The sequence below is a fragment of the Phoca vitulina genome, unplaced genomic scaffold (assembly GCF_004348235.1).
Source record: "Phoca vitulina isolate PV1807 unplaced genomic scaffold, GSC_HSeal_1.0 scaffold48, whole genome shotgun sequence".
Lineage (NCBI taxonomy): Eukaryota > Metazoa > Chordata > Mammalia > Carnivora > Phocidae > Phoca > Phoca vitulina.
Window position 1 is genome coordinate 7067318 of NW_022589751.1, and position 25577 is coordinate 7092894.

Genomic DNA, 25577 nt, shown 5'->3' on the forward strand with positions numbered 1-25577 from the left:
CTTGGTGGCAATAAGGTCAAAGTTCACAGTTCCTGAGGAGAAGCATGCGGCTTAGCACCGTAAGCCCACAGACAACACTGGCATTATCATCCGCACTGTTCATTCCAAAGCCAACTCAGGGTTGGCCTTCACCGGAAGATGGTGACCAATGACGCAGCGACATTTGTAGGACACAGAACTAATCTTCCAATTAAAAAGACTTCCCCCGGGGACCCTGCCATAAGGGCCTAAAATTCCCATTTTGTTCACTTCTTCAGATGAGTCACCAGTGGCCTCAGTCCCCAGATCACTGTTCTTGGGAAGTTAACACAGTATCAACTATTAGTGTCCATCCCACCGTCACCTGGAGCAGCTCCTCAGAAAGCTCCTTTCAACCAGCAAGCCCTTGAAGGACTGAGAACGCGACAGAGAAGTGCTGTTGGGAAAAGACTTGGCATAGATACGGCACAGAAGGCAGGCCAGAGTGAGTACGCTGGCGGGAGCCCTGGGACATAAATACGGGCACTGGGTGCCTGGGGGACTTCAGGAGGAGGGGGACCCCCCCAGAAGAAGGGGAGGGAAAGGCTGAAAGAGTATGGAACACCAGCTTCATATTTACCTTTTTCTGGCCTAAAAATTCCCGTCATAATAATGCCACAGTAACAACTGGCTCCTCGGGTCATTATGCTCAGCAGACAGCATAACACCAAGGACAACGTCTCTCAGCAAGACGCATGGAGCCCCAAACATTAGAAGGACCCTCTTCTATCAGAACCCACCATAGTTTCTTTGTTCAAATGTAGGAAGAAATTGTCAGGATCAGAGAGACTGCGCATCAACTGTCTCCAGAAAGGCACACCGAACCCCCAGAATGAGTGCAAACTGAGCCGTCGGGTGGGGACTTGTCCTCTTCCCATGACTGCTGTCATCCAAGGGCCCCACTGTGTTTTCAACAGGTGTAAAATGAATATATAATGGTCTCCCAGTATTGTTTTCCCTACTTCCTAACTGGTTGCTGCATCCAGTCTTTACACACAAAGCCTGAATGATCCTTTTAAAATATAGGTTAGATCATCCTCAACCCCCCTTAATGGATTCCCATTCTACTAGGAATGAAATCCAAAGCCTGAGCCGTGGCTCACAAAGCCATACATGCTGGGGCTTTCCTGATCTCATCTCCTAGCCCATACCAGCTTCTCCTGCTCTTTGTGCTCCAGCCTCACTGGCCTCCTTGGTGTTTCTCCGACACCCCACATCCACTCCTGCCTTCTCTCTGCCTGCAATATTCTTTCCCCCAGATAGCTGCATGGCCCATTCCTTCACTTTATTTAGGTCTCTGCTTAATTGTCACCTCATCATCACCTCATATAACACTGGATCATCCCCCAATTATCAGTCACTCTCTATCCTTTCACTCTGCTTTATTTTTCTTCATGGGCTATACCATATAACAGTTTCCTCCTTATCTTAGATCACGCCATAGCACCTGACCTATTATATAGTTCTTCATATATTTGCTTGTTTTCTGACCCTACTCAAGCATATTTCCTTCAAAAAAGCAAGGATTTTGTGTGAAACATAGACGAGAGCTCCATGGCCAGGCTTTGCCGCCACACTGAAATAGAAGAGGCATAAAATGATGAAGGCTTGAACCAGGCTGGTGGCTATGGCCAAGAATAAGAAACACATGGCACAAACAATGGAAAGGAAGAAAAAATAAGATTTGGCAACAGATTGGATAGGTTGTAAAAGGAAGACCCAGAGAGACCTAAGGTTCTGAGCCCAGTGGTCTGGAACTGTGCTATCCAATATGGTGGCAAGGAGCACTGGAAACGTGGCTAGTCTGGATTGACATGTGCTGCAAGTGGTAAAGACACACTGGATTTCAAAGACTTTGTAAGAAAAAAAATGCATGTAAAATGTCTCAATGATTTTTAATATATTGATTACATATTGAAGTGATAATAAGCTGTATATACTGAGTTAAACAGTATATATTATTAAAACTAATTCCACCTGTCTCTTTTGTTTTTTAATGTGGCTACTAGAAAATTTTAAATTACATATGCAGACTGCACTATATTTCTATTGGAGAGAGTGGTCCAGATATAAATAGTGATACCATTTGTAGAAAGAAGGGAGCAAAGAAGAAAAGGGGCTATTTATTTTTTAATTTAAAATCAATTAATTAACATATAATGTGTTACTCGTTTCAGAGGTAGAGGTCAGTGATTCGTCAGTCTTATATAACACCCAGTGCTCATTACATCACGTGCCCACCTTAATGTCCATTACCCAGTTGCCCCATCCCTCCACCTCCCACCCCTCCAGCAACCCTCAGTTTGTTTCCTATGATTAAGAGTCTCATGGTTTACTTCCCTCTCTGATTTGTCTTCTTTTATTTTTTCCTCTCTTCCCCTATGATCCTCTTTTGTTTCTTAAATTCCACATATGAGTGAGATCATATAATAATTGTCTTTCTCTGATTGACTTATTTAGCTTAGTGTAATACCCTCTAGTTCCATCCATGTCATTGCAAATGGCAAGATCTCATTTTTTTAAGGCTGAGTAGTATTCCATTGTGTGTATATATATATATATTCCATTGTGTGTGTGTGTGTGTATATATATATATATATTTATATGTATATGTATATATATATATATATATATATAAAGAAGATGTGGTATATATACCACATCTTCTTTATCCATTCATCTGTGGTATATATACCACATCTTCTTTATCCATTCATCTGTTGATGGACATCTGGGCTCCTTTCATAGTTTGGCTATTGTGGACATTGCTACTATAAACATTAGGTGTAGGTGCCCCTTCAGATCACTACATTTGTATCTTTGGGGTAAATACCCAGTAGGGCAATTGCTGGGTCACAGGGTAGCTCTATTTTCAACTTTTTGAGGAACCTCCTTATTGTTTTCCAGAGTGGCTGCACCAGCTTGCATTCCCACCAACAGTGTAAGAGGGTTCCCCTTTCTCCGCATCCCCACCAACATCTGTCGTTTCCTGACTTATTACTTTTAATCGTTGTGGCTGGTGTGAGGTGGTATCTCATTGTGGTTTTGATTTGTATTTCCCTGATACCGAGTGATGTTGAGCATTTTTTCATGTGTCTGTTGTCTTCTTTGGAGAAATGTCTGTTCATGTCTTCTGCCCATTTCTTGATTGGATTATTTGTTCTTTGGGTGTTGAGTTTGATAAGTTCTTTATAGATTTTGGATACCAGTCCTTTATCTGATAAGACATTTGCAAATATCTTTTCCCATTCTGTCGGTTGTCTTTTGGTTTTGTCAACTGTTTCCTTTGCTGTGCAAAAGCTTTTTATCTTGATGAAGTCCCACTAGTTCATTTTTGCCTTTGTTCCCCTTGCCTTTGGAGACATGTCTAGCAAGAAGTTGCTGCAGCTGAGGTCGAAGAGGTTGCTACCTGTGTTCTCCTCTAGGATTTCGATGGATTCTTATCTCACATTGAGGTCTTTCATCCATTTTGAGTCTATTTTTGTGTATGGTGTAAGGAAATGGTCCAGTTTCATGCTTCTGCATGTGGCTGTCCAATTTTCCCAACAACATTTGCAGAGGAGACTGTCTTTTTTTCCATTGGATATTCTTTCCTGCTTTGTCGAAGATTAGTTGACCATAGAGTTGAGAGTTCATTTCTGGGTTCTCTATTCTATCCATTGATCTGTGTCTGTTTTTGTGCCAGTACCACACTGTCTTGATAATTACAGCTTTGTAATAGAGCTGGAAGTCCGGAATTGTGATGCCACCAGCTTTGGTTTTCTTTTTTAACATTCTTTTGGCTATTCGGGGTCTCTTATGGTTCCATACAAATTTTAGGATTATTTGTTCCCGCTCTGTGAAAAAAGTTGGTGGTATTTTGATAGGGATTGCATTGAATATGTAGCTTGCTCTAGGTAGCATAGACATTTTCACAATATTTATTCTTCCAACCCATGAGCATGGAACGTTTTTCCATTTCTTTGTCTCTTCCTCGATTTCTTTCATGAGTGTTCTATAGTTCTCTGAGTACAGATTCTTTGCCTCTTTGGTTAGGTTTATTCCTAGGTATCTTATGGTTTTGGGTGCAATTGTAAATGGGATCGACTCCTTAATTTCTCTTTTTTCTGTCTCATTGTTAGTGTATAGAAATGTAACTGATTTCTGTGCACTGATTTTATATCCTGCCACTTTACTGACTTCCCGTATGAGTTCTAGTAATTTTGGGGTGGAGTCTTTTGGGCTTTCCACATAGAGTATCATGTCATCTGTGAAGAGTGAGAGTTTGACTTCTTTGCCAATTTGGATGTCTTTTATTTCTTTTTGTTGTCTGATTGCTGAGGTTAGGACTTCTAGTACTATGTTGAACAACAATGGTGATAGTAGACCTCCCTGCCATATTCCTGATCTTAGGGGAAAAGCTCTCAGTTTTTCCCCATTGAGAATGATATTTGCTGTGGGCTTTTCGTAGATGGCTCTTATGATATTGAGGTCTGTTCCCTCTATCCCTATGCTGTGAAGAGTTTTAATCAAGGAAGGATGCTGTACTTTGTCAGATGCTTTTTCTGCATCTATTGAGAGGATCATATGGTTCTTGTCCTTTCTTTTATTAATGTAGTGTATCTCACTGATTTGCAGATGTTGAACCACCCTTGTAGCCCAGGAATAAATCCCACTTGGTCGTGGTGAATAATCCTTTTAAAGTACTGTTGGATCTTATTGGCTAGTATCTTGGTGAGAATTTTTGCATCAGTGTTCATCAGGGATATTGTCTGTAATTCTCCTTTTTGGTGGGGTCTTTCAGCTAATGCTGGCCTCATGGAAAGAGTTTGGAAGTTTTCCTTCCATTTCTATTTTTGAAACAGCTTCAGAAGAATAGGTATTAATTCTTCTTTAAACGTTTGGTAGAATTCCCCTAGGAAGCCATCTGGCCCTGGACTCCGGTTTGCTGGGAGATTTTTGATTACTGCTGCAATATCCTTGCTGGTTATGGGTCTGTTCAGGTCTTCTATTTCTTCCTGTTTCAGTTTTGGTAGTTTATACGTCTCTAGGAATGCATCCATTTCTTCCAAATTGCCTAATTTGTTGGCATACAGTTGCTCACAATATGTTCTTATAATTATTTGTATTTCTTCAATGTTGGTTGTGATCTCTCCTCTTTCATTCATGATTTTATTTATTTGGGTCCTCTCTCTTTTCTTTTTGATAAGTCTGGCCAAGGGTTTATCAATCTTGTGAATTTTTTCAAAGAACCAGCTCCTAGTTTCGTTGATCTGTTCTACTGTTCTTTTGGTTTCTATTTCATTGATTTCTGTTCTAATCTTTATTAATTCTCTTCTTCTGCTGAGTTTAGGCTTTTATTTGCTGTTCTTTCTCCAGCTCCTTTAGGTGTAATGTTAGGTTGTGTATGTGAGACCTTTCTTGTTTCTTGAGAAAGGCTTGTATTGCTATATACTTCCCTCTTAGGACTGCCTTTGCTGCATCCCAAAGGTTTTGAACAGTTCTGCTTTCATTTTCATTTGTTTCCATGAATTTTTAAAATTCTTCTTTAATTTCCTGGTTGACCCATTCATTCTTTAGTAGGATGCTCTTTAGCCTCCATGTATTTGAGTTCTTTCCAAATTTCCTCTTGTGATTGAGTTTCATTTCAAAACATTGTGGTCTGATAATATGCAGGGAATGATCCCAATCTTTTGGTACTGGTTGAGACCTGATTTGTGACCCAGTATGTGATCGATTCTGGACAGTGTTCCATGTGCACTTGAGAAGAATGTGTATTCTGCTGCTTTAGGATGAAATGCTCTGAATATATCTGTGAAGTCCATCTGGTCCAGTGTGTCATTCAAAGCCCTTGTTTCCCTGTTGATCTTCTGCTTAGATGATCTGTCCATTGTAGTGAGTGGGATGTTAAAGTCCCCTACTATTATTGTATTATTATCAATGTGTTTCTTTAATTTGGTTATTAATTGGTTTATATAATTGGCTGCTCCCATGTTAGGGGCATAAATATTTACAATTGTTAGACCTTCTTGTTGGATAGACACTATAATTATGATATAGTGTCTTTCCTCATCTCTTATTACAATCTTTGGTTTAAAATCTAATTTGTCTGATGTAAGGATTGCCACCCCAGCTTTTTTCTGATGTCCATTGGCATGACAAATGGTTTTCCACCCCCTCACTTTAAATCTGGAGGTGTCTTTGGGTCTAAAATGAGTCTCTTGCAGACAGCATATCGATGGGTCTTGCTTTTTTATCCAATCTGATACCCTGTGTCTTTTGATTAGGGAATTTAGCCCATTTACATTCAGAGTAACTATTGAAAGATACTAATTTAGTGCCACTGTATTACCTGTAAAGTCACTGTTTCTGTATATTGTCTCTGTTTCTTTCTGGTCTATGTTACTTTTGGGCTCTCTCTTAGCTTAAAAGATCCCTTTTAATATTTCTTGCAGGGCTGGTTTTGTGATCAAAAGTTCTTTAGTTTCTGTTTGTCCTGGAAGCTTTTTATCTCTTCGTCTATTTTGAATGACATCTTAGCTAGATGAAGTCTTCTTAGCTGCATATTTTTCTCATTTAGCACCCTGAATATATCATGTCAGTCCTTTCTGGCCTGCCAGGTCTCTGTGGATAGGTCTGCTGCCAGTCTAATGTTTCTACACTTGTAGGTTACGGACCCCTTGTCCCAAGTTTCCTTCAGGATTTTCTCTTTGTTCCTGAGATTTGCAAGTTTCACTATTATATGTCGGGGTGTTGACCTATTTTTATTGATTTTGAGGAGGGTTCTCTGTTCCTCCTGGACTTGAATGCCTGTTTCCTTCCCCAGATTAGGGAAGTTCTCTGCTTTAATTTGCTCAAATAAACCTTCTCCTCCCCACCTTTCCTCTTCTTCCGGGATCCCAATTATTCTAATATTGTTTCACTTTATGCTATCACTTATCTCTCGAATTCTCCCCTCAAGATCCAGTAGTTGTTTATCTCTCTTTTTCTCAGCTTCTTTATTCTCCATCATTTTGTCTTCTATATCACTAATTCTCTCTTCTGCCTCACTTATCCTAGCAGTTAGAGCCTCCATTTTTTATTGCATCTCATTAATAGTCTTTTTTATTTTGAATTGATTAGATTTAAGTTCTTCTATTTCTCCAGAAAGGGATGTTCTCTAGTGTCCTTTATGCTTTTTTCAAGTCTAGCTAATATCTTTATAATCATTATTCTGAACTCTAGTTCTGACATTTTACTTATCTCCATACTGATTAGGTCCCTGGCAGTCAGTACTGCCTCTTATTCTCTTTTTTGAGGTGAGTTTTTCTGTCCTGTCATTCTTGCAGAAAGTGGTCACTTTTCTATTTGTAGAGCTGCAGCTATTCTTTTAGGTCTCCGGTTGAGTTCACAGGTGTTCAGAATGATTTGATAGCTATCTAGCTGAATTTCTGGGACCAGACGAAATTAAGGTCTCCTACTCCTCCACCATCTTGGACTATCCTCAGAAAGGGACTATTATTAGTAACATATTAGAGGCTACAGTGAAGTTTGACCACACACTTCCCCAAAATTTTGTGATTTGGGAGATAAAACTGCCCTCTGGGAATTGGGTGGGGACAGATAATAATATCATTGGTTCAAAGCTGAGATACCCCACATTACCTTTAAAGCTACAATGATTTTCAATCCAATATAGTGGGATCAGAACCTACCAGAGTGTATTCATATAGCTTAAGAAAAAAAAGCATCAGTCACAAGGGTAATTGGTCAGCAATGGAACATGGGAAAAAGGATCTCATCAAAGGTGAACACGCATAGTACCTAGCAAAGCATTGTCTAGGGGGTAAATGTCTGTCCAGGCTCTCTTAGCCTGACGCCACTAAGTAGAAGACCCCAGTCACTAGGGTGACCATCTAATTTACTGTCCAAACCAAGCCACTGTTGACAGCAAAAGAAGTATTATTAGTAATTGTGTTGAGAGAATAAACCAGGACTGTCCCAAGCAAATCAGGGCATATGGTCACTGTACCTCAACTAATTCTTTCTAGTTTATTCCTCTCATTGCAGCCTTCTGATTTACCAAATGTGCCTAAGGCTAAGACATACATTTTTAAATGTATTGACATTATTAAAAACTTGGATGCTTCCTACATGGATATGGGCATTTAATACGAGGCTTCTTCGTAACCCCCAAACCTGTTATTAATTTAATAATACATCTTATGGTCAATGACATCTTATAATCAAGGATATAGAGTAATTTGGCTTTCCATGCAGTATGACACAAAGGAGAATTCATTGATCAGGATGCCCTCCCACCAGGCATTTATTTCCCCTTGAAATTAACAAGTAAGTAACCTGGTTTTAAGCATTAGTTTCTTGTAAGCTTGGTTAGTTTGAATTGGTAACCTAAGACTGGTTTCTGAGGCTATAAGGCCAAAGTCCAAATCAAGGACTGGGGTGAATTTACTGGGGTCATTCTGTCCCATAGAGACCTGTTTCAGATGTTCCCCAGCTTTACTCAGGGGACAACCCTCAGCGCCACCATGGGCACCATAATGACCCTTCCCCATTTGAAACTGGTAGGGGTAACAGGGATGTGGCTTACGTCTGTTGAGTTTAAAAGGCCCATAAGATGTTAAAATGGAAGTGGGGCTGCAAGTAGAACTTGAATGAGATGAGTATGGTCACACATAATCAGAAGAAGAAATGATTTTGCTTCTATCTAATATAGCTACAGTTCGGATAAACCACCAGAGGTAGGAAGTGACTATATGCAGTTAACAAAGATGTTTCAGGAATGTTAGATAGGATTCGCAGGAAGTGCCAAATTGGATACACTAATGGTGGATTAGTGTTTGCAGACTCTTAGGAACACAGTAGCCCCCCACCCTTTCTCCATAGGGATATGTGCCAAAACCCTTAGTGGATGCCTAAAACCACAGATAGTTCCAAACCCTATATATACTATGTTTTTCCCCATACATACATACATACATACCTATGATAAAGTTTATTTTATAAATTAGACATAGTAAGAGATTAACAACAATAACTAATAATAAAATAGAATAATTATAACAATATGCTGTAATAAGTTATGTGAATATGGTTTCTCTCCCTCTCAAAATACCTTATTGTAACTCATCCTTCTTGTGATGATGTGAGATGACAAAATGCCTATGTGATGAGATGAAGTGAGGTGAAAAAATGACGTAAGCATTGTGACGTAGTGTTAGGCTACTACTGACCTTCTGATAATATTTCAGAAGGAGGATCATCTGCTTCTGGACCTCAATTGACCATGAGTAACTGAAACCGCAGGTAAGAGGGGACTACTGTACAGAAGTTTGGGAAAAGGCACTGTGAGAAATTAACCACATCTGATTTTGGCTCAGAAGGTTGTGGGGGGGGGTGGTGAGAGATGGAATTGATGCACAATTATATTGAAAATATTACAAAAATGTTATTAATGATATGTTCCTTCAACAAAATAAACAATAGTAAGATAATATGTAAAATGAGAAAAATAGTTGAAATCAACTTACTTATTTTGTCCAATTGTCTCAAAATCTTTCACAACAATTGTAAGGGAAGATGAAAAGTCCAGTGGTATACCCCTCAAGTCAAACTCCAAAATCTGTCCACAGAAAGGTTATAAAAAAAAAAGTTGTTAACAGGATCGGGGAGTATAATAAGATGTACCAATACTAACATCGGGTCATTATCTTCACTGCTAACAATCTTTTGATTTACTCAATTCTATAGTTAGATAGAAGTGATCAAATTCCAAACCTGAAGGCTACTGAGAGCTGTGGGAAGGCAAACCAGACTTAGCCTCAGAAGACCTGGGGGTGATTTCTGGCTTCCCATTTTCTAGGCTCTGTGACTATGGACAAGTCACCAAACCCATGTCATAGTCAGAGAATTTACTTAGTGCCCACCACAATGGGTTAGAAGAACAAAATAAAATGAATGCTTTCTTCACTGGTTGTTTTTAAATTACTTGCTCTTCCCAATCATATTATTTTTATCAAAGAGATGAATAATCTAAAAAAAATTTTCTAAAATGCATCAGCTCTTAAAATATTTTAAGTCCACCATGATCAGTCTGTAGTCAGACGAGACTTTCATCTTCATGCAATAAACTGCTGTCTAATGGCAAACATAAAAAAAATCAACATAACACCAGTGATGCCTTTGATCCATTATATAATATATGAATTAAATAAAGCAGCATCTACTGATGATTTGATTCTCCTTGTAATGGGTTTGGAATAGATGGAGAATGTGTCAAACCTCATTTTAGAATGCTAACCCCAGTGGGTCTGGGGTTGGCATTTCATTTGGGTTAGATTTCAGTTACAAAACTACAATTGGGGAGTTTACTTAATACATTTGCAATTTAAAAAAATACACGTTGGAAACAAAATGGGGTGAGATGGGTGATGCCCTGCAGAGGACATGTCTGCTCACGTGACCATATATCTCTCTGCCATTGGCCACATGGATTGACCAAATATAAAGAAGCATGTTAGGACTACTCAAAACCTGAAGCATTAAATGTATACATATGTATTTTTTCAATTTGTTTTATTCTTGGAGCTCTGTACAAAGTGCTAGGATCCATAGTATCCACAGGGCCCAACCAGACTGGCCTCTTGCTTTCATGGAGCTGGCAGTCCATCGGGTTGTGTTCTGGGTTCCAGGGAAACTGCAAAGAGGTAGAATTGCCTCTCAATTTTCTTCTTCCCAGAAAGGCATTAGAAAGGTATTTTGTCTTTACCTCATTCAATGAAAAGATAAAATCTTTATCTTACAGAGACATTGAAACTAGTCGTGGGGGTGGGGAGAAATCTGCAGTTGGTGGAGGGGAAGTCTTCACAGCCTGGTGACTCAGTGAAAATAACAAAGACATTTATCACTGTGCTTATCCAGGAAGGTTTCATTGGCTTTTGGAAAAAACAATGGGACAAATGATCATCTTTTAAAAAATTAGTCAGCATAGGAAAATCTACTCAGGGGAAAGAATTAAAATTTTCACATATCTATAAATATATTCAACATTGAACTGTTTATAAAATGTATATAAAGTCAACAGTGGGGGAAGTAAATAAATTACATTATATCCCTTCTACAGAATATTGCATAGTTGAAAAATACTTCTGAATGGAATGGTATAGTATACGCTCAGGACCTAATAGTAAGAAAAAATAGGATAGAAAGCCATATGTGCTATATGATGCTACTTTGCTAATTTCAAGACATCATATTTTATTAAATATATCTATTCAATAAACATTTATTGATATATCCCAGATGTTAACAGTAGTTGGTTCTGGACAGTGGGTGGGTGCAAAGGTCAATTTTTTTTATGTTGATCTGAAGCTTTCAAAATGTCTACATTAAGGATGTATTACTTTATCAAAACAGAAAAAGCAATAAATGTCATTACTCAGCCAGAGTAATGGCTCTTGATTAGTCACATGCAGATAGGTTTTTAAATATGGAGCTTTCTCTCTGGGACTCCGGAGATGATCTAATCCCACCCCTTGCCCTACATATGCACCCCCGACATGCAACATAACTGGACCACCGTCACTCAGCAAGCTCAAGGCTGCTCCAGGTTAGAACCCAGCCCTCACACTCCCTGCCCTGGCTTCACTCACTGCACTACTATAAGGAGACGTCATCGTGGCACGTCTCCTTGAATGGTTCTGCTGTCTCCATGGCCACAAAGGGAGATGGCAGGGTGGGGGTACAATGCAGAGATTCTTCTTCCAAAGGGAAAAGCTAACCCTTGACCGAAGATAGGACAATCAGATATAACTTATCCATTGAAACAATGTTAAAAAAAAATGAAGTTACCTCATTCCAGAATGGGTTGAGCTCATTGTCAACTTTCTTTGTTTTCTTTTTCTCATCTGCAAATAAAAATAAGAGATATCAATTAATTAAAAATATTCCTAGAACATGTACCATTCATTCATTCATTCAATGAGTGTTCCCCTGAGGGCCAACTGTGTGCCCACATTTTCCCACTCATTTGCCTAAAGTCGGGGTTACCTGGGTCAAAGTTTTCCAAACCGAATGGCATTTTTTTTTTTGGCCTAAATGCTTCTCCCATGCCCAGATCTACAAGATGTTAGGGAATGAGGGACTCAAAATCATGGCAATGTTGTGATCCCCTGTCTCTCCCTCACTAGCTCCCACAGACCAAGGTTAGTTTCCCAGGGCCTCTGTGTCTCCAGCTTGTTACAGAAAGAAGGCAACAAAGCTAACCTTTGACAAGCAGGTGTTGCCATTTTAGAGATGCGGCTACTGAAATTCAAAGGAGCTAAGAAATGCTTAGCTAATTCTTCTGAGCTAATACTTGGCACTGGGTCCTATATAACCTGCAGTTTCCACTCTGAAGCCCATGCCACCTCTGCATGTGGTAACACCCCACAGCTTTAAGATTGAGCTGGACTCGGGGCGCCTGGGTGGCTCAGTCGTTAAGCGTCTGCCTTCAGCTCAGGTCATGATCCCAGGGTCCTGGGATCGAGCCCCGCGTCGGGCTCCCTGCTCGGCGGGAAGTCTGCTTCTCCCTCTCCCGCTCCCCCTGCTTGTGTTCCCTCTCTCGCTGTCTCTCTCTCTGTCAAAAAATAAATAAAATCTTTAAAAAAAAAAAAAAGATTGAGCTGGACTCCCTACCAGACGCCTTGGCACAGGGTAATTAGTAGACGAACACTTTCTAGGACCTGCAGAGAGTGTAGGGTCTCCCTTACTCAAGGCTCACCTTTCCTGAAGATACAGGTTTTCTTTCTCTGTATCTGAGACTGGATGAATAAATGTTATTTATGTTATTTATTTTATTTATGATGAATAAATGTTATGTCCCCTTCCTGGATGAATAAATGTTAATAATAATAATAAATGCCAATCCAGCTAGTACTTAAAGTTTCCTTAGAGAAGTCCAAAGAGCAGAGGCATCTGTTGCCAAAATAATCTACTTACCAAAATAAAAGCTAGTGTTTGAGTACAAAATGCTTTGTAAGCATGAGCTCATCTGTTTTCAGGAAAAAAACAAAAACAAAAAACCAAAACAAAACAGTTTTCCTTCTGTGTGTCTCCTTTACCATCACAAAGAACATTCACAACTCTTGTGACACCAGAAGTACGGTGGGGACTCTCCCACTGAGCAATTTTCTGTGACTCCAGTTGGGTGTTTTACAATTTAACTCAATGCTGACACTATCTACCTGAAGACAGCATCAGATCACACAGGTTAAGGGTTCACATGACAATAGCAAGTCCGGGAGCTTCTGACCTAGCAGCCTATAAATCTGAGGTTCCCACAACTCCCTCATCGGGCTCAATGAAGTTGCCAGAGCGGCTCATAGAACTCAGGAAAACAGTTATTTATATTTACCAGTTTATTAAAGGAGGTGATGGAGGGTACAGATGAACTGCCAGATGAAGAGATATGTAAGGTAAGGTCTGGGAGGGTCCTGGGCACAGGAGCTTCTGTCCCCATGGAGTTAGAATGCCTCAACCTCCTGGTACATGGATGTGTTCACCCATCTGGAAGCTCTCAAAACCCCATTCTTTTGGGATTTTTATGGAGGCTTCCTCACACAGGCAAGATCAATTATTAACTCTACTTCCAGCCCCTTTCTCCAGTCTAGAGCAGTGTGAGTGGGACCGAAATTCCAAGCTTCTCATCATGGCTTGGTCTTCCTGGTGACCAGTCTCCATCCAGGAACCATCCAGGAGCCCACCCAGAGTCACCTCATTAGAACAAAAGATGCTCCTACTTCTATCACCTAGGAATTTATAAGGGTTTTAGCTCAGTGCCAGGAAATGGGGGGGGAGGGTGGAGACCAACGTATATATTTTCTATGATCTTACAACATCTAATCTCTTTAAAAACCCTAGGAGATATGTATAATTTTCATCCCCCCTTTTGGAGCTAAGGAAACTGAGCAGTGACATACTCAAAGTGACCAAGTTAGTAAGTGGCAGGGATAGCTTTTAAACCCACCAGGCAGCCTCTCTTTGGTGGCCACACTTGGAACTGTCCCCGGTTCCCCTCTACCGCAGTGCAATGGAGAAGGTAGTGGGTTTTGTTCAGCGGAATGTAATATAGCTAAGGCTCCCAGCACACGCCAGCTATGGGACTAACCACCTCATTCTTCCAAGACCTCAGCATAGTAAAGCCATGAATCACCACCCTCACTCTGCTAAGCATTAACTTTTCCACTTGAGTGGCTCCCAGAGCCCAGCTGGCTTCCCTTTCTAGACTTCAGCATGACTCTGCTCATCGGCTCATGCCTGGACCTGCACTGATCAGTTCTAACTGTGGTCTTTCTAGGTGGCCTACAGAGCCCCTCCACGGATCTGATTCCAATACCCCCGAGAAGCTGAACTGTCCCCTTCCACACTGCCATTTGGCCCCACTCACCCCTCCTGCCATCTGATGGAAACCTCTCAATTTTCCTCTGTGGTTACAGTATAAGCAAGTACTCTTGAGAGAAAGAGGAGCCAAGAGAAGTTTAAACTGACAGAGCTGGACAGATGGCTTCTTTCCACAATGGTAGCAGCTCCCTCTAAACAACCATCTACAAGCGCCCAGATGTGCATTCTACTGCAGCGTCTCTAAATCCTTACAGCAACCTTGCAACGTTAACATTCTCATCCCCATTTTACAGACAAAGCATTGAGAGAAGCTGGTTAACTTGCCTAAGGTCACACAGCTAACAAAAAAAAAAAAGAGAGAGAGAGAGAGAACCAGAATCTGAACCTTTGTCTCCTTGGCTCCAAACCCCGAGTGTGTGTTCACCACCGCACCACAGTGCCTCACTGGAAGCTGTCAGAAGCACTGGATAAAGAAAATGCATAAACAGAAGATGTGTGATGGGCCTGGCATCCTGAGCAACGGCCACAGGAATGTCCAAGGTCAGGTTTGAGAGTATCCTGAGACTCTCTAAGGCTATTTGCTCCAACACACAATGTGACATCTCTAAGTTTTTCTGGGAAGACGGTTTATTGATCTCATCAGATTCTCAAATGAGTTTGTGGCCTTCACAAAAGTTAGGAATTCTTGCCTTGTACAAGCATGAAATGGTACCATTCCTTTCCCTCCAGCTCACCACCACCCTTGCTGCCACAACCAGGGCTGGGTGGTTGGAGAACTGAGTCAGGAAAGAGTGAATCTGGACCCTGGGATCACAGCACACCTTCGAGAGAAAAGATGGGAAATTGCAAGAGGTCACAGCAAGTAAGTAAAGCAAGGAGAAAGCAGCAAGTATTTTACAGGAATTGGGCACAGGGGCTTGAGGCAGGACTTGGGTCCCTGAAGGATGGTACCGAAGCAAAATTTCGGTCTCCAAGTCCCCAAGATTCCAGGCAGGGAGCTAAGACAGGGACAAGGGCTCCAGAGAGGCTGTGGAAATAGCTAGTATTTGCTCACTTGAGTTGAATCCCAAGCCTGGTTACTGACCTGGGAATCAGCATATAAGAAGAAATGTTGCACAGGGGTCTTGGTGCTGAGCCGCTACTACGGATCCCCCACCCCTTCCCCCAGTAGGGGCAGGACTGTTCCAGAGTCAGCAGTTGAGGGGTGTGAAAAAGGGAGCGCCACTTGTTCATTCATTCATCTTCAAGCATTTATTAAGCGCCTACTACGTGCTGGGAACTGGGGAAACAGAAGAGTACAAGATAGTTCTTGGTCTCCAAACATTCCACATATGGAGTTCACGGGCTATTGAATAGAAGAGCCAAAGGAATCTTGACACATGTTTTCAGCAAACAGCAAAAACCCACCATGTTCTTGCCTGCTTCATTCTCATGTTGGAGCTTCCTCCTGTCAGAGAGGGGGATAATGGAAATAATGCCTGCCCAGGTCAGGCAAAGGGACCTCGTAGCTCAGCCCATGCAAATGGCCCACTAAGTGAGTTCTTCCACAAACATTAGTGAGTTTTCTCATTCTTCTATCTAATACATATATTTGAAATATCACTGGCCAGGCACTGAGCTGGGCACTGTGGGGGATACAAAGATACCCAAGATACACTTCCTGCCCTCGGGTGGTCCACCAAGGAGGGAGATGTGGCCACAGGGGACTGATACAGGAAAACGCTGCAGTTGCCATCAGAGGGGATACACCTGAAAAGGGGAGATGACTTCAAGCTGGGGGCACCAGATAAGGCCTCACAGAGGAAGCAGAGGCCAAGCTGCGGATTAAAAGACAAGGATGAGTTGAAAACGTGGAGCTGGGATGAAAAGGTCACTCCAGGTGGGGGCAATGGGGTGGGTGGGTCAGCCACAGGGGAGAGAGCACAGGTCATGTCTGGGGACATAGCACAGCCCAAGTGGCTGGAACCAACGGACGTGGAAACGAGCAGAGGCAACCAGGCTGTGTGGGAAGGTTATGGTCACCCTGTGAAGCCATGAATGCCAAGCTAAGCCAAGCTTCATTTGGCTGATACAAGCCATTTAGTAAAGAGGGTGTTAGACATTGGACTTTATAACTTCAAGAGGTTCATAATCCCACAAGGAAAGCCAAGTTGTGCAATAACTTCTCATACGTGTTCCTGAGCACATGATTCCATTGTGTATTGAGAACAAAGGGAACCGGCCGAATGCCTGCAGGTGCCAGGTGACCACAGACCAGGTGGGACTGTTCCAGTGGAAATTGTGGCTGCCCCCCATCCCCCCGCACTTGCACTGGTGCCAATGGTGCTACCTTCTAGGGGGTACCTTCTCTCTCAGCCAGGCCTGTGCTAAACCCTGCACATATGTCATTTCATTGAACCTTGCCAGCAAGCCCAAGAGGTAACTTATCCCCAATCTGCAGATGAGCAAAATGAGCCCAGGATGGTTAGGTAATCTGCCCAAGATCACAGAGCCAGGCAGAGACACTCTAACTCAGAACCAGTCTGATTCTACAGCCCATGTGTTCAACCGCTGTGCCTCCTAGCTCCCTAGTAAGTAAAGATTACATTGTTAACATTAGCTCCTCCCCTTCTGGAGAAACCCAGCTCAACCCCTTCTAAAAAGGAGGCTCTCACTTTTATCAAAATGTGTGTACATTATATGCTATTGAAAGTCTATTCTCACATAAATATGTCAGCCAAAAAACAAAAGTAAATAAATTTCTTTCTTATCAGCAGCCAGTCACATATTTATATTTTTCAACTATTCCAAAAATTCCACCACTTTTTTTTTTTAAAAGGTCTAAATTGCAGGTGCTAAACATCAGATGAAGTCACGGGAAGCTCTTTTCCCTTTCTGCACATCACCTACCTCCCCCTGCTCTCATCTCTAATTTTATTAAGATGACTGTTTCTTCCTATGGACAGGAATTAAATGCTTTCAACCCAGAACAGAACAACTGACTCAAATGCAAAGTACACTCCGGACCATGACTCAAGGCATTCTTTGGGACATTTCCTGTTTTTTTGATAAGTCAAGCCTGCCTGCTTCTCTCTCTGTTCACTGAAGGTCACCACGGCAGTAATTAACCTGCATGCCAACCTCTGCATGAAGTTTCCAGAGAAGTGAACAAACATTCCTTGTCAAGGCACCGCGCCCTCTCGCACAGAGCCATTTCCTTTGCTGTTCGCCTACCACACAGTGTGCTGGACCCTTAGGGACAAGGCTCCAGAGATCACCAGACCTCCTAGGACTGGACTGGCCACCTCCGTGCTGAGAGGGCCCATGTGGTGGCTCATTTTATGTGTCACTTGGCAAGGCTATGTGCCACCTGTTTGGTCAAACTTGAGTCTAGATGTTGCTATGAAGGTATTTTATAGATGTGATTAACATTTGCAATCAATTGTCTTTAAATAAAAGAGATTATGCTCTGTCATGTGGATGTGTCTCATCCGAACCATCAAAAACTGAGGTTTCCTAGGGAAGATGGAATTCTGCCTCAAGACCGTGACATAGAAATCCTGCCCAAGTTTCCAGCCTGCTGGCCTGCCCCACAAATTTCAGACTTGCCAGCCCTTATAATCACACGAGCCAATTTCTTAAAATAAGTCTCTCAATCTGTCTGTCTCAACACACACACACACACACCCTATGGGTTCCATTTTTCTGGAGAACCCTAATACAATAAGCAATGCCAGGTGCTCATGGAAGTAATAGCATCTACAATGGTAACACTTTTTCGATACTTCCAAAGACACCCCACCTCACTGATCCTCACACTGCTGCAGGGAAAATCACAAGGTTGGCCCAGCTCTTCCGACTGGACTTTCAAATCAGTGAACTCTCCGATTCTTTGAGCTGTTATTTCAGACAAAGGCTCAACCACTGAGCTCAGAGTCCCTCTTGTGTACCCTGGGGAATTTAGACTAGATGATCTCTAAGTCTTCCTCCAGGTCTAGTGGAATATGTGCCTTACGAAGGACCCCCAAGTCCTCACTGGCCTAGATTGCTGACATGGCCCCAGGAGAAGTGGGGGGTCCCATTTACAAAGCTCCCCTAAGTAACTTAGCTCTTTGGTAGGCAAAGTAGATCAACAAGATCTCTAGGTCCAGCCGTGCATCTAAACTTGACCTCCCATTGAGAAATACTTCTTCATCTTCTCTGGGTCCTGGGTTATGTCCCCTTTGTCTTCAGAAATAGTCACAGACATATATAAAGTCACTACTATTTGGCCTGGAATATCACAGAACCCCTGAAGTCATCCATGCAGGGCTAACAGTTATTAAATGCTCTGAACTAGTCACTGTTCCCAGTGCTTTCCATGGAGTGTCTCATTAATCTTCACAACTACCCTAAAAGGTAAATTCTATTATGATCACCCCCGATTACACAAGGAGAAACCAAGACACAGAGAGGCGAAGCAATTTATCAGAGGTCACACAGCTAGTAAGTGGAGGAGCCGGGATTCAGACTCTGGCAGGCAGAGACACAGAACAGTTGCCTGAGTCGGAGGATTAAGACCAACCAGACTGATTCCTTGAAGGCTGGGACTGTATTTTACTAATATCGTTATTCCCCTCAAGTAATTTCCCCATGATTTGAGTGAATTGAACTTCATAAGCTCATGGAAGTTTTTTTACTGGGGTTGCTTTAACGATTCAGTGAGAACATGAATACAGAGTGCTCGGCACAGGGCCGCACACAGGAAGCACTGAGCGAACAGGAGCTATTATTTTTACTATGGCACCTGCTCAGCACCCCTTGTGCACCCCAGGGGCTTTCCCAGCTGTGGAGCCTCCCCGGAGGGCAGGGCCCAGTCCCCAGAGCAAGAGCCCAGTGACGCTAGGCTCTGCCCTGCTGGAGCCGTTCTCTCCCCTGGCTGTGTGGCCCGCGGGGGGCTGCTGGCTTCTGGGCAGGGCTGCTCCTTCCCGGCAGTCAGCCTGGCAGCCACCAGCATCTTGGAGAATCTCCATAGGATCCAGACGGCCGCGAAGGCCAGGGCAGGGCCAGCAGGAGACTCCTCCACCCTCAGCACTTAGAGGGACCTGGGGGCAGCACAGAGACAGGTGGCCCGTCCGGTTCTACCTGGCTAAAGGTGGATCTCTGACTCCTCGCTTTCCAACCCTGGCGGGCCAACTGCTCCAGTTATGTTGTCAAACGGGTTCTGGGGAAGGCGTTTTGGCTAAATGGCAACTATGATACAAAGCAAGGCTGTTCTGTACATTTCTGAAATAGTCACTGATCGCTCTGATAAACAGAAATGCCCAAAGAAAAAGGCACACAAGGGTTACTGCTCTGCCTCCAGACCCCGGGCCCCCCTGGCCTCTGGAGAAGCCCTTACAGGCACACAGGCTCTTGAATCAAAACCGAATCCTCCCAGGGAACGGTGGTGAAGCCCAGTCAATCTGAACAACACCTACAGAATCTACTTCCTAACAGCTGACCCCGGGGGTGGTTGCGTTCCAGCTCTGCCAACTGTCAGGGCTGCCGGTGGAGGGATACCAGCTAGGACAGGCACCTGGACGGGCTGCCTCCGTGGAGAACCGAATTATGTGACTCTTGGCGCTTCTTCGTTTATTCTGCATGTGAGCATCCAGTCCATGCCAGGCACCTTATTTTTTTCCTTCTTTTTTTTTTTTTTTCAAAGATTTATCCATCTTTGGTCGGGGGGGGGCAGAGAGAGAGAATCTCAAGCAGACCCCCGTTGAGCGCAGAGCCCAACGGGGCTCCATCCCATGACCCATGAGATCATGACCTGAGCGGAAACCAAGAGTCCGTGCTTAACCGACTGAGCCACCCAGGTGCCCCAAGCGCCAGCCACTTTAAACACATTCATGTCTAATCCTTACAATGGAGGAATTAGTATTGCCTTTCTACGGATGAGAAAACTGGGTTTCAGTGATGTTAAGTGACCTGCCCGAGATCACACAGCCAGTAAGTGGCAGAGCTGAGCTGCAGCGCCAGGTTGGCCTCATTTCCAAACCTGTGCTCTTAACCTCCACCGAGGGCTGAGGATGCCAGGTGACCTGCTCTGTTTTCCCCACTTACCAGCTGTGTGACTTTGAGCCAGTTATCCAACTCGGTATCTACATTTCTTCATTAATAAATACTGGTACCTCATGCCCAGGAATAAGAGCTACCATTCATAGGGCTCATAGTATGCCAGGCACCCTTCTAAGGGCTTGGTATACGTTACCTTTCCTATTATTATCCCAATTTTGAGGTGCAATAAAACAAGGGCTTGGTATATGTTACCTTTCCTATTATGATCCTGATTTTGAGGTGCAATAAAACTAAGTAGCTTGCTTGTTCAAGGTCATCTGCTAGTAGGAAACAAAGCCAGAATTTGAATGCCAGTGTTCTGGCTCCTAGCCTTTTAACCTCTCCTTCCTCCACCTGGTATGTTTCTGGGACAATTCGCTAGAGAAGGAATGAAGGCTGGTATTTGGCAAATTCACTTCCAACCCAGCTTGAGGAGATGGGAAGTTCCTAGAGTTCCAGAAGGGCCTCTCATGGCCTGAGTGCCCTATAAAAGAGAATGAAGAAGCCCACCCTGCCCGGCTGTATTGAGAATCAGACGAGAAAATGTGAGAGTGTCTAGGACACAGGGGACACCCCTTTGTGTTGGGTCAGAATCAGAATCCTAAACTACCTCCATCAGACAACATGAAGAGGATCCACTCCTCTGCCATCCCTGATTCCAAGAGACAGTATCAACAGAAAACGAACTAGTCACAGAAAAGAATTTTGAAAATCAGTACAAAGTACTGAGTCAAAATCTTGATAATTCAATTCCATCCCTTCTAGGCAACAAACTTCTAGCTGAATTATGCTGAGCCTCAGATCCCAGTACCCCATAATAAATGTCCTTAAATGGGATTTTTGCCATCACCAGCAGTTTAATCCACTGTCCCCAATTCTCCTGCCTATACTAGGGATGGCTTTGACCTCGGGGCTCTTTAGCGAGCTCGGCTGCTCAGTTGCCTCAGGTATGAGGCAGAACTGGGAACCGGGAGTGTCCGGGATGGGGATGGAAGTAGATTTAAAGAGGAGAGATGCCAAGCACAGAGAAAGCCAGACACGCACATAGCAGGGGGAAAGTGCACGGATCTTCATCTCAGGACTGGGGTTCTAGTCTCTCCTCGACTCATCCTGGCTGCCCAGCTTTGGCCGCTCCTGACCTCTCTGAAGCTCTATTTCCTCATCTGATAAATGAGTATAAACAATCCGTGCCCTGGACCCCAGCCAGACTTGTGAAGGACAGATGTGATCAAGCCCAGGAAAGGGCTTTTCATACTGTTAGTGCCCTGGAGGGAGGCCCCTTCCTCAAGCCGTGTCACATAGGGGAAGGCATCCTAACGTGTCCAGTGCACTGGGACAAACCAGAGCGCATTTGGAGCCCCAGACGAGGCCTCTGAGGCCAAAGGGGTCAGGCCCACAGGTACCAATGCCCCAGGCCTTGGCACTGCTCTGGCTAGATGTCCCCAGGGCTGGATTTGCCCAAGGAAATACAATGGGAAGGACAGAGAGCCTGGATTTCAGCCATGGGGGTCTGAGCCCTGAGTCTGTCTTTGTGCATTACCCTAGGTGGGCCGAAAGTACACATGGCCGAGACCCAGGCCCCCCCACGGGGGTGTCACAGTCTCAGCGGTGGATGGGTGTGTCCCAGCTCTGCCTGGACCCTGCGGCAGGACGTTGACCAAGGTAACCCACCCTCCCCAAACCCATAAAAAGAGGGACTTCATTTTTTGGTGAGAATTAAGTGAATAAATATACATGAAGCACCTGGTGCACTTACTAGCTCTCATCATCAATATAATCTGCAAATAATGAAATACAAAAAAAAAAAAGTTCAAACTTTCCAGGAGTTTAAACTCGCTGAACTCTGAATTCACTGACCTCTCATTGGGTTTACAGCTGGACCGCGAGCTGCATGCGGGCAGGGGCAAGTCTGGCTAGTTCCTGACCCGACCTGCAGTGCTGAGTGCAGAGCCTGACAGAGTCCACTCTGGATCAATATTTGTTGAATGAATTTATGTTTGAGAGAAGCAGTAGGGAGACACGACCGCGAATGAGAGAAGGGAGGGAGACAGGACCGTCCAGGCAGTGATCCCGACCATGAGGAGAGGTAAGCAAAAAGAAAATTGTTTATTTTTTAATCATGAAAGAGAGATAAGGGAAATAATTTTTTTTTTTTTTAATTTGTAAGTTGTGCTATTGGGATCGGAGGTGAGGTAATGGAGACTCCCCCTGCCACTCAAATATTAGATTTTTAATAGTTTTCATGCAATACGTTAGAGTTTTAGTCTCCACTAATAAAATGGCTCGGACTCAATTATCAGAGGAATGATTCACCGCTAAGCTATGATAGCTCTGAGCTTCTGAGTCACAGCAAGTCATAAAGACTTTCATTACCCTGTGGGAACTCACCCCTGGAAGGCTGCATTTTGTTTTTCTTCTTTTTTTTAAGTTCTTGTGTTCTTGGTACATGTTCTTCCTCTCTCAGCCTGGGTCCAAATGATCCCCACACACTGAGCCACTCAATCCACTCAGTGGAAAGAGAGCGTTCGTAATTTGACTTGGTTGTTTTAGGCAGAGGTTGCGTGTTACCTCTTTAGCCATGCTGACCTTGGGGAATGCACACGGGAGACTATGGAATCAGACAGTCCTGAGCTGAATCCTGACTGGTTCCTGCCTCTGTTTCTCCATGTGTAAAATGAAGATGACGTAAGACCTACTCCTTCAAAATGCCCATGAGGATTAAATAAGACAACAGGCACAGGTAGGGTCATAGCATCAGGGTTTCATAAATGGTGGTGGTGGTACAGCAAGTGGTTGGTACTCAGCCCCCCCCCGCCCCTGCCCCAAGCCAGAACCTCCCGAAGACCTAAGTAGCAATGAACGCTTACAGCATTTTCTATGTATGTGCTTTCCTTTTACTCATGCTGATCCTCACAACTACACTCTGAGGTGGGGACTGTTACCCTGCCCATTTTGTAGATGGGACAACTGAGGTTCGGAGACGCTGGGCAGCAGTGAGCGAGAGGAAGACCTGCACTCCTCACCGCGGTGGCTGTCCTCCCGCTGTCTGTGCTGTATAATAACCGCACGCGGCTGTGTACATCTAAATCAATGAAAACTAGAAAATATTAAAAATTCAGTTCCTCAAGTGACACTGGCCACATTTCAGTGATCAGCAGCCACACGTGGCTCATGGCTACCATCGCGAACAGGGCAGATCTCGAACACCCCCCCCCATCCTAGAACATCTCAGGAGACAGCTCTGATCCAAATAGTCGAGCACACAAATAAGTGACTGCCGAATGAAGTAAATAAAAACGAGTAAATCTCTGCTTTAGTATCACCACATGGACTAGTTGTTTTGACAAAAGATGCACCCAACCTAGACCTGCTTTCTAGATTCGTAGCTTCACCTTGGGAGAGGAGAGCATAAAAGTCTGGCATCAGCTGTTCTCGTTTGATTTGCAAACTTCTTACTTCCTTAGTCCCTAACCTAGACCACTAATTTTTCACTTTGCCACATGCAAAGAGAGAAAAACTTCAAGAGGTCAGGTCAGAGTAAACATCTATTTTTTTAAGGTTTATTTATTTATTTTTCATAATCTCTACACCCAACGTGGGGCTCAAACTCACAACCTCAAGATCAGGAGTCGCATGCTTTTCCAACTAAGCCAGCCAGATGCCCCCAGTAAACACCTATTTTTAGTCCAAGTACCTTAAATACATCATCTCATTTGACTTTTACAACCTTCAAAAGTAGGTCTTATACCCACTTTACAGCTGGGAAGACTGAGATGCAGAGAAGTTTCTTGCCATTAATAAGACCAAAGCCCTACTATCATGGTCAGAGGTAGGCTGGGGCTCCCCTTCCTTCCAGCTTCCTTTGTGGTGCAGCTTAGTGGATTCCAAACAGCCTGTGGAAACTCTGAAGTCTTAGGTATTCAAGATCAGTTTTGTAGTTTGTGGGCAGAGGGCCCTGGTTCCATCTGGTCCCTCTGGCCTGTGAGAACCTGACTGTCACCAGTGAGACCCCTTGACCCCTGAATTGACTGACTTCCAGGAAACTCCCAGAAGTTTCTGCCTGTCAATTTCATCTTTTTTTTTTAACATTTTTTATTTTGTTATGTTAATCACCATTCATTACATCATTAGTTTTTGATGTAGTGTTCTATGATTCATTGTTTGCGTATAACACCCAGTGCTCCCTTCAGTAAGTGCCCTCTTTAATACCCATCACCAAGCTAACCCATCCCCCCAACCCCCTCCCCTCTAGAACCCTCAGTTTGTTTCTCAGAGTCCATAGTCTCTCCTGGTTCATCTCCCCGTCTGATTTCCCCCCCTTCATTTTTCCCTTCCTACTATCTTCTTTTTTTTTTTTAACATAAATGTATTATTTGTTTCAGAGGTACAGGTCTGCGATTCAACAGTCTTACACAATTCACAATGCTCACCATAGCACATACCCTCCCCAGTGTCTATCACCCAACCACCCCATCCCTCCCACTCCCCCACCACTCCAGCAACCCTCAGTTTGTTTCCTGAGATTAAGAATTCCTCATATCAGTGAGATCATATGATACATGTCTTTCTCTGATTGACTTATTTCGCTCAGCAAAGCTAATGAACGAATTGCTGGAACAGGAAAAGAAACATGTGAGGATCTGTATGCAGATGAACCAGAAAGTGCCCAACAGTTACCTCAGCTTCACTATAATGTTAAAATCCCCCTCTGAATATTCATCCCAAGCTCTAATAAAAGGAGCCTCCCATGCCTTTGGAATTATTTCCATGATCTCCTTATTTGTACGAATGCAGATGACATTGAGAGGCAACTCCACATGGTGTAGTCTTTGTCTGTAACTCACAACGGAGGGGACGCACTTTGGTCTGGTATCATGACCAGAGTGAATCAGATGAGGAGCTAGAGCCTTTCATTCAGTAACTACTTATTACTCATCTACTACCTGCCAAGCACTAAGCTAGGTGCTGGGGAAAGAGACAGTCTCTGACCTCATGAAGCTTACTTTCCGATGGAGGAGGCAGACAGAAATCAAGTAAGCCAGCAAATATATAACTGTGTGTTTTGACAGGAACCACGAAGGAGTATAGGATGTTAGGAGAGACAAATATGGAGGGACCTGTTAGGACCTCTGGTTCCAGCC

General features: G+C 43.4%; 1 protein-coding gene across 2 annotated transcripts in view; it reads right to left on the bottom strand.

Moving 5' to 3' along the window:
* The window catches only part of MYOF (myoferlin), a 160004-nt gene that overhangs the window by 124990 nt on the left and 9437 nt on the right, over positions 1–25577 (bottom strand). For both annotated transcript variants that reach the window (XM_032432325.1, XM_032432326.1), the window contains exons 2-3: positions 11848–11903; positions 9528–9619 (exon numbers count right to left, since the gene is read on the bottom strand). In XM_032432325.1, coding sequence (XP_032288216.1) covers positions 9528–9619; positions 11848–11903 — 148 coding nt within the window. The remainder of the gene's footprint in view (positions 1–9527; positions 9620–11847; positions 11904–25577) is intronic.